This window comes from Dipteris shenzhenensis, chromosome 31 (genome assembly GCF_047967505.1).
Source record: "Dipteris shenzhenensis isolate YYH24624 ecotype China chromosome 31, Dip_SZ_1.0, whole genome shotgun sequence".
NCBI lineage: Eukaryota > Viridiplantae > Streptophyta > Polypodiopsida > Gleicheniales > Dipteridaceae > Dipteris > Dipteris shenzhenensis.
In genome coordinates, this window is record NC_141626.1 from 13,252,936 (window position 1) to 13,263,323 (window position 10,388).

Here is a 10,388-nt window from a genome sequence, read left to right on the forward strand (position 1 = left end):
GTGTTTGGATTGAGTCCTTCAAATTTCTTTGTTAATATACTACAGTTTTGGGTAGTTTTGGTCATTGGATGTATGATGCAAGCCTTAGAAGAGGGTTAAAGATTATTAATTGATAGTAAATTTATAGTTGATAATGATTGTTCATAATGCCTAGCTCTTGTTGCTCTTCTAATGCTGGATATGTGAAAGCAAAAGGGAAGAAAAACTTTAAGAAAGAAATGTCACTTAGATATGTCAATAGAAAAGTGACAAAGCTTGTGAAGAAAAATTCATATAAGCCATATTATTATTTTGATGCAAAAAGACTAGGATTCTTTGATTTCATTGCTTGCAATATTCACTTGTATGGTTGAGATTCATAGCTATTTGTAAGAGAGAAGACATTGCCTAAACATAAAGGTAAGACCCTCTCATGGCTACCTTCAAGATAGCCAAATTCAATGGCCAAGGCTTCCATACTTGGCAAATGAAAATTAAATTTATGCTTATGAAGGAGAATTTTTGGGATTTAATCAAGCGAGAGAATCAGTCATCACAAGAGGGTGAATCCATCACAACCAAAGGAATGGGGAAGGCAAGTGACTCTACTTCAAAAACACCAAAAGATGTTAAAAGGCTAGAGAAAGCCTATGCAATTATTGCATTAGGTTTGGGAGATAACTATGTGCATCATACTTCAGATTTGGAATCTCCTTTTGAGGCTTGGCATAGGTTAGATCTACTATTTGGTTCTAGCTCTCATAACTCTAAATTCACTTGAAGATTAAGTTCTTTGAACTTAAGATGGATGGAAACTCTGTTGCAGCTCATGTCAACACTATGAGGAGTCTTATGATATAATTGGCCTCAGTCAACTCTCTAGTCACTAAAGATGATGCAATGGATGTGCTCTTGAAGAGTATGCCTTAGGATTTTGACTATGTTGTGACTACTTTGAAGAATCTTCCCCAACCAACACTAGAGAGCATCATCAATGCTTTACAAGAAGAAGAGAGAAAGAGGAATTCAAGGAAGGTAGAAGATCAAATTTAAGCACTTACAACAAATTTCTCATCCAAGTGCAAGTACAAAGCATGAAAGCATTGTGGAAAGACCAATCACCTTGACAAAGATATAGGATCAATCCTTACACTTATTGTGGTAAAAACAATCACTCTGAGAAGTTTTGTACTGAGATGAAGAAAGTTAAGGAAAATATGGTTGAGGAAAGAACTTCACCAACCAATGAAGTAACAAATTTCATGGTAGCATCAGAAAATGAAGAAAAAAATTCATAAAGGAAGATAAAGATTGGACCTTCTAAAGTCCAACGTCTTTGAGCTTTTGTCATCACTTGGTCATGTAGTCAATTTTGAGGCTCTCTGCCTAGAGTAGTACTCCAAAAAGAATGTTATGTGTTTTTTAATCCTTATAGTCTTTGTAAATCACCTTTGGTCACCATATGATGTAGGCCATGTGATATGTCTTTGCCTCCATAGTACCTCTTGTAGACATGACAAAGTAGGTCCACACAAGACTTAAGATTAATTTTTGTACATGCAAGGGAGATAACCATTTAGGGGGGTTTATCCCATTTTGTAAACCTTGACCCTTGGGCACCCTTGCTAGCATGAGATCCTAGCCATAAATTAATCTTTGACACCATGAGATGGCATGTGAAAGTAGATGTATCCTTGACATAGCATGAGGCAAACCCTTTAGGGGGGTATGTTGGGATATTTGTGATCAAGGGCTTGCTCTAAGGTGCATGTGTGCATCTAGTAGCAATCACATGTTTGTGTGAGTGAGTGTAGTGAAGTACACTTAGTACTACAGCACACTTTACACTTAGTACTATCTAGGACCATAAAATAGGTGATGATGTAGTAGAAGGAACCCTCTTAAGGAGGTGCCGATGATTTAGGAAGTCCCTATGATATAGGGATGATTGCCTTTTATGTAGGAGAGGTGCCTATGATCTAGAACACCCTCTCTCCCACTCTATAAATGAGAGGCTTCTCCCTCACAATAAATGGAACACACCTTTGGCTTCTTCTTATGTTATCATCTCTTGTCATGATGCATCTCTTCTCTCCCACCACTTTCCAACAAATTTTGCTAATTTCCCGGGGGATTCACAGGGGGAAACTTATGATATCACGTGAGTGTACAATAGGGGGTTTTTTTGAAATGAGGCATAAGCTTATACATTAGGGGTGGGGGCCCTTTTTTTTCCCCAATATTGAATTTAAGCTAGGGGGACCATGTCATATTTAAGAAGGGGGGACATAATATAGGTTACCTTGGGTAACTAGTCCAAACAAGTTTGATTTTGTGTATGGTTTTAAATAGTCATAGGGAAAGTAACCTAAATTTGCTTATTGTGTAATCTAAATGCTTGAGAGAGAATGTAGATTTAAGGAAAGGGGGGGACATAATGGAATTTTGGTGGTATCTTATAAGCTTAAATAGGGGTGTTTTATCATCCTACATGGATCTTAAATAGGGGGTTTTCTTGAAGTTCATGCACGCAGGTGACGTCCCCCTTTAATGAAGAGTGAATCCCCCGGGGCTAATTTTGAAAGAATTTCATAAACCTTTGTAAAAAAGCTTTATGCCAAGGGGACTTCTCTAACTTTTCAACCATTTCGTTATATCCCATTGATGGCATGGCTTGGAATACAACCTTGTACCAAGGGAGAGTCCCTTGTTGATAATTCTACCACTAAGGGAGCTCAGGCACGTCATTTAGTACAAGCTCAACCGAGGGATACATTATATTTCTAAATTTAATAAAAAATAACTTACATAAAGGAGCATTTAAAACAAAATTTGAAGAAATGTACAGATTTGTATAGAAAAAGGGTACATTTTAGAGGTTGGAGGGGAGGGAGTCAAGGGAGATAGACGGCTAAGAGGCAAGGGAGGTAGACACATCGACGGAGGGGGAAGAAAGGGAGGGAGAGGCAGGATAGGATAGCTTAATCGCAAGAATTTGGCCTTAGGTTAATTGAGAATGAATGAAAGGGGGGGCACAATACACTAATTAATTAATGTGAATAGGTGAGAAATGAGAATAGGAAAGATATTAGCACCCCACTAACAAGAAGTGGGCCACAATAAAATCAAGATATTTAATTGATTGACAAAGTCAAGGGATCACCTAAATCCCATAGCATCATTATTACATGGGGATGCAAATGTCCTCGCATGAGATGACTTTGAAGAAAAGTTTCAAGATCAAAGATTCTAGAACATGTCTAAATTATAGATACCAAAGATTTCTAAAACAAGATTCTAGAACACAAATTTGAGATTGTTAAACTTTCTTCTTTAACTTTAAATGTACAAGGTCTTGAGCTTCATTTCAATTTCCTCGTTCAATCAAGGTTTAAGTATTTCAATCAATGAATAAGACTTCAAAGAAAATAGAATACTATAATTTAATGCCAATTTTATTATTTTATTAGGATTCAAGTATTTCCATCCATAAGAAGACTTCATAGAAAATAAAATACCATAATTTGAATCAATATTAACTTTAGCTCAATGACTATGTAATCAATTTATGATCCTTCTAAAAACTAGAAAAAGAAAGACAAATTTTATAAAAACTCAAAACTACCTTATTAATTGTATTCTTGTTAAAGTCTTATCTTAAGTAAAATTTTACCCCTTTTCAAATGTGATGAACCTCCCTTTTTAGTAATCCAATAGCCTTTTTTAAACATGGTAAGCTAGTTTTTCAATAATCCAATAATCTTTTTGTGCCATTTTCTTAAATATTTGTGAAATATAATGACATTATCATAACAAAGGCTTTAAATAGGGCAATTTTGATCATTCATTATCGCATTTAATTACTGATTCACAAATTATCATGATAAGCCTAAATAGTTGTGCAATCATTTACAAAACTAGTGTTATCATATAACTTTTTTGCTTAGTTTGAGGATGGCATATGATCTAAGTCTTGTATGTGTGTGTGTGTGTGTGTTTAGATTAAAAAGCCCCATCAATAATTGAGCCATACAATTAATTCCATCAATTGGATAAAAAGTTAAAAAACGGAAACATATAAGGAAAAAATGTTTGAGACATCTAAGTTGAAAAATGCAACAACTAGAGTTGAAAATTAAAAAATTTTTATAATATTGATTTTGATAAACATAATATTGAAAAAATATGTCGAATGCTCAGGCAGTCCAGGTTCCAAGGTTAAGGTCCAATTAGGCTGCCACCATCCAAACAAACTAGGTGTTGGAACATCATAGTTACATTTGGGTAGACAAGTAACGCCTAGCTTGTTATCGCTTTACCTAGGAATATAGACAACCATATGGATTCTTAGATAATTAAAAAAATTTAAGCCACAAGCAAAGTTTAAGTCACAAGTGGAGAAGGAGTGAATGAGTGCATGGGCTGAGACAGAGTTGGAGGAGGTATGGGACGATTAGTGGGCTTGGTGTGTGGGCTGGTTAAAAAGAGAGTGTAAAGGGGAGATTTCACGGGGGTAAATGAAAGAATAATTCATAGTTGGGAAAGTATACATGTGTGTGTATGTGTGTGTGTGGGGGGGGTGCATGTGTGTGTGTGTGTGTGTGTGCTCTGTGTGTGTGTGTGTGTGTGTGTGTGTGTGTGTGTAAAGAAATAGGTGTTTGTGTGTGTGAGATACATTTACTAATCAAATTTGTGTGTGTGTGTGTGTATGACAAACACACACACACACACACACATACACACACACACACACACACACACACACACATACACACACACACACACATGGATAGATACACATACACATGCACACATACATGCGCATTACACATACACAAACTACACGTATGCACGCGTATGCATATGCATATGCATATGCACACTCACAAGCACATAGACATGTACATAAACATACACATGAAAACTCACATGCACATGCACACGTGTGCAGCCATGACACACATACACACACACACTCGTCTTTAAAATCTTATCTAGGGGTTAGTAGGTCCCCCTAATGGAAAATAATCCAAAAATATATTAGTCACGGAAAAGGTAGGAGGGGAGGGGTGGAAACAAAAGGGGAGGGTAATGAGGATGTCCCTCTATTTATGACGCGAGGTATCCCCTCTCCTTTTATTTACAAGGGTAATAATTTAAAACTTGTGTATACCCTACTTCTTACAACATCTTCATGTGCTTAGTAGCAAGATCTTATGAGTGGATATTAGAGGTCTTGAGGGGAGTTCAAGTAAAACCTTTGCATGAATTTTTAAATAGTATCCCTTTGACCTCTACTTAATTTGGGCACCCCACATTTTCACCTAAGAAATGAGTTGAATTTCTCAATTTAAAAAAAAAACCTTCTTTTAAATAACCTTTCTCCTTAATCCACCTACAATTAGAAGTTGCATGAACTATACATAGCTACGATAGGAGGAACTATATTCTTTTGAACTTTTATATCTTTTTTAAAGGGAGGAAAGGCCAGGTTTGACTTTAAGTAAGCCAATTTGTGCATATATACAATTGTGCACTTTTGAGATAGGGACAAGGGAAGAGTAGATTCAGGGAGAGTACTAGGATGAGTAGATAACTCTAAAAGGAAAACATGGAAGCCTTGGAAAAGGGGAGAGAGTTAAGGTATACCATCAAACTTTCAACTTTTCTAGAAGGATATAACTTTCAATGAGTTGGTGAAACATGCCATCAAAAGCTTCGATCATTGTTTTAGAATTATACTATAGCTTGTCATTTGTATCTTAAGCTTTGATTGTTTGTTTCCTAATTGTACTATAGCTTTTTGTTTGTATCCTAAGTGTAGTTGGTGAGACATGACATCAAAAGTTTTGATCGTTTGTATCATAATTGTACCATAACTTATCGTTTGCTTGCATCATAAGTTTGGACCATTTGTTTCCTAATTGTACTACAGCTTGTAGTTTGCATGCTAGGTGAGACATGCCATCAAAAGTTTGTAGTTTGCATGCTAGGTGAGACATGCCAACTACAGCTTGTAGTTGGTGAGACATGCCATCAAAAGTTTTGATTGTATGTTTCACAATCTTACTATAGCTTGTCATTTCCTTCCTTAAGTGTAGTATAACTTGTGGCTAAGTGCCAATTTTTAGAGCTTGTCATTTGCTTCCGAAGTGTAGCATAACTTGCCACGAGCTTGCCACTAAGTGCCATTAATTTTTATAGCTATTTGAAACCAAGTTGTTGCCAAGAGCTGCTTGAGAGATCAATGCTAGCCAGTAGAAGGAAGATAGCTTTGCATGTGTGTGTGGATATCTTTGGTTTAAATCAGTTATAAGAAGAGATTAGAGACCGTAATGAGGATTAATGCTTTGCCGCGTATAAGCCATGTATATATATATAAACGCTTTCCTGCATGCAATGTTCTGCAACGACAAGACGATTTCGAAGGTGATAATCTTGGTTCTTGTAGCTGAGGATCTCTTTAGCTGATGATCTTGGTTCTTGTCATCTAGTACGTGATCCTTCTCCCTCCATCAATTCCAGCTTGCTCTCTCGAGCTTGCTTTTGCTTATCTTCAACTCATCAAATTTAGCTCGTTTTTGTTCATCATGAGCTGCGCACTCAGATACGAACTTGCATCGCTTTCCTGATTCTATTGTAGCTGCTTGTGGCTTTACAGGAACAACTACGCTTTCATCTTGCAGCCACTCATGCTGCATGCATATCGATCTCTCATAAGTTTCGGCTGCATGAGCCCCAGATTATGTTTCTCTCAGAGCTTGCCTATGCCTTCGTCTTATATGTCGCCAGGAAGCCCAAATTAGAGCAAACAATGGACGAATATGGTTACTCTTCGGAATTCGAGTTCTCAAAATCTTCCAGCACAGATGTGCTGGCTGAGGACGGGATGTTATCTCCTGGACGGCTTTTCCTCCATGGCAAATTGCGTCCTCTAGCGTGGTCCCCTCGAATTGACCGAGACGAATCGACTCAAGCACTCGACGAAGAACAAGAAGTGTTGCTATGGGTTGAGGAAGATGAATTTCAGGTGGCTAATGTTCCGACGTCGCGGCACGCTAGGAGCTTCGGCCAGAATCCTCGCTTCACCTCTTATATGAGTACAGCTCACGGTGATCGCGGGTGGCATCCTCGTCGCAACTGCATCAGCGTGGACAACTCCTGTTCCTCATTCATGACCTCCTCGTCATTTCCTCTCCCACCCACAACTCCAGCCTCTCCTTCATCCACGAAATTGAGCGATTTGTTCAAGTTGGATATGCCTAGGGCATCTGCCAAGATCGCAAGGGATAGTACTGGGTCCTCCAGCTGTAGGTTTCCGAACGCTTCAAGGTCAGGATGGCATTTTTTTCCAAGCAATTCAGCTAGTGAGAGTAGGCGTACTCCTGTGGTGTGGCCTGATCTTCCTCCGATCAGAAGCCTGCCTGATGGTGAAAGCAAGACGTCGAGCTCCGCTAAGGCGTGCAGCTTGATGAGCAGCTCAGCTAAGGTTCAAAAATCTCAAGCTGGAGAACCGAAGGAGGGTGTTTCAAACCTGCAGAAGAGAAGCAAACGTCATATCCTTCTCGCATTTCTGACTTGTGGAAGTAACGCCGTAGCTGTTTCTTCACAATCTATCCCCTTACGTACTCCAATCTTGCCGCCTACATCTTTGCATATGCCTATCTGTGACCCATCAGTCCTGCCAACTAATGAAAGAGTTTTCAACTTTGCAGATATTGCAAATGAAGACAGGTTAAGGGCAAGATACGCAAATGCTTCTAGAAAATATTACGAATCAAGCCTGACCTGTAGTACAGCTACAGTAAGGGGTTGTGGTAGTCCTGGAAGGAGCCCAAAAAGGGGCCATAGCAATTTCGCAGGGAATTTTGCTGGAGTCAATCCTGGTAGGAGAGGCGGTCGGAATAGAAGTGCAGGCAGAGGTAACGGTGAAAGGCATACTAGAAACAGAAGCGCAATTGGACAAAAAGTTCTTGCCAGACCACATGATATGCGCGCTCCCTACATCTCATTAAGTGCAACAGTTACTCCGGTATTGAATATTAATCCAGTATGCATCGGTCCCTCCTTAAGGAAAGCAAGGACATCATCAAAGTCCAAGGAGGTAAGCTTGGCAAGCTCGTTTTTGATGGGACAGAAATAGGGTAGGGGCTATTCGGTGCTTCTCGATTCTCAAAGTCATCCAAGGAGGTGTGTCTGGGCATTTGTGATTGGGGAATGATGACCCCATGCAGCACTAGAAAGTACTATCCCGCGTTACTCAGTGATAGCCCCAACACTGTGCGAAGCTCCATTGCTAGCTTTTGTCACGTTGCTCCATAGTGCCTTTGCACCAATCCCCCACCTTTCAATATTGCACAGGATGTGTATGCCATGTCTCATCACATCCTGAAAATCTTAGACATTTGTGCACCATCGCCAAGTACGGGGCCCGCAAAAGCTCTAATCGGGTGTTTATGACGATTTGCAGTTTAGGAAAAGTCAACCGAACCGAATATACATCCAAGTACTGCAAATTTTTGTGGGATTTTTGACATTGCTCCAAGACGTGGTATACAGCTCAATCCAAGCCAAGGACTTAGAGCAGCCAATGATTGAGTCTTTCTTGGATGCCAAGATGTAACATGAGTGACTGATCATGGAACTTATAACATTTTTAATTTTATATATCATCCACTCCATTGTTCGAACAGTTTCTATATTTACAGTAACATGATAAATGATGTGATAAGTAATGTTTAAATATTGTTTGTATAAGTAAATGATGCGATAAAAATGATGATCCAATTGTCAAATATGATAAATGATGTAATAATTAATGTTTAAATATTATTTGTATAACTGAATGTTGCGATAAAAATGATGGTCCAATTTTAAAATATGATAAATGATGTGACAATAAATATTTAGATATTATTTATATAGGTTTAATATTATTTAATTATTTAACATTGTTTGAATATTTAATATTATCTGTGGTTATAAATTAATTTTATCTTGTTATCATTTTTTAGGCTAAGTATGAGCATGGAGGGAGATAACTTAGAGAACATTCTCCCATAAGATGCTCCCCAAAATGACCGCTACTGAAAATAGAACCTGAGATGCCTCAAAACATGGGCACCATTGCATAATCGGACTCACCAAGAAAATCTACAAATATCTCTCTTCTGCCAGAACTCCAAAATCCCAACCGATGAGTGAGAAATGGGAGCCAACACTTATTCACTGCCATGTGGCATAAATCTAAGGTTTCAAAACCTTAGAATGAAAAATGCATAACAGAGAAACAAAATCAAACACACAGAGATCTATAACTCTGAAAATCCTCCACCGAATCGCACAAGAACTGACAAGTAGGGATTTTTGGGCGTCTGGAACGCAATGAGACATACAGTTTTGGAAACCGTGGTCTCAATCACTGGGTCCAACACGCGGATTGAAAAACGTTTTTGGAAACAGAGCTGTTTGTAAACTCCACCGAAGTGCGAATGATGAGCAACATAGAAGTTTTAGGACCTCCTAAGTCCACCAGAACTGATAGATCTGCAAATGGTTGCTCCAAACTTGAGTTCCAACACCCGAGTAAAAAACACAGAAACTGACACAGTGAGTCAGAAATCCAATGAAATGATCCCAGATTCAAGAATGAAGGTGTTTCCAAGCTCTTGAAGTGAAGTGGATACCAAAAGCAAGCAATAGTTACCTCTACAAGTCAATATGGAGTCTCTGTCATCGAACGGAACAAGGAAAAGCTCAAAAAACGACTTTTTCTTTGAAAACTCTTAACAGGCTCTCAAAACCACTTCGCAAAACCAAAGTGACTTTTCCAAAGGTTCCTCCAAGATCTCTGCATACTCGGATGCAAGTAACGTCACCCACAAAGCTTCCCACAGAGCTTCTCCTTCCTCCCACAGAGCTGCTGAGCTTCTAGGCATTCACGCATGCTCAAGTAGATCACCCGGGCTCTGATACCAGTTGAGAGTGCTCTCAACAGAAGTAAGAACAGAAGAGGGAGAGAGAGAAACAGAGAGCCACACAAGTTTTGGTGGGTGCAGAACCACCCTAATCTTCTTTTTCATTCATTTATATATGTGTTTGAGTATTGTACATAACGGGGTAAAGGCACAGTGACCTTTAACCAGAGGGGGGAGTGGAGGGGTTAGGGTGGGGACAGGGGGCATAATGAAACCCTAAATGTAATTAAAAGGGATGTCAAAACATGATGGGTCCTTATAAAAATTTTTAAAAAATCGTAACTCTCATTATTCAATGGCAAAAATATGTTCGATAACCTCCCGGATATAGAGAGGCTTCCTAAGGGTCAACACACTGCCAGGAAGACCACCATCTTCCCTCTCTCGGAGATACAGCCCATGGCAGTGATGAACCCTGTGCCCATGAGGAGG

The 10,388-nt window shown here is 38.9% G+C and overlaps 1 protein-coding gene across 1 annotated transcript; it reads left to right on the forward strand.

The window, feature by feature from the left end:
* The first annotated feature begins 6,724 nt into the window (after window positions 1-6,724).
* On the forward strand, window positions 6,725-8,149 carry LOC147881057 (uncharacterized). Its single transcript, XM_087402199.1, has one exon. The coding sequence runs from the start codon at window positions 6,725-6,727 to the stop codon at window positions 8,120-8,122; it is 1,398 nt and encodes a 465-aa protein (XP_087258325.1). The 3' UTR covers window positions 8,123-8,149.
* Window positions 8,150-10,388: the final 2,239 nt, after the last annotated feature.

Bases quoted from the DNA above. Each gene is read 5' to 3' on its own strand.
- LOC147881057 (XM_087402199.1), top strand. From the start codon at position 6,725: ATGTTTCTCTCAGAGCTTGCCTATGCCTTCGTCTTATATGTCGCCAGG.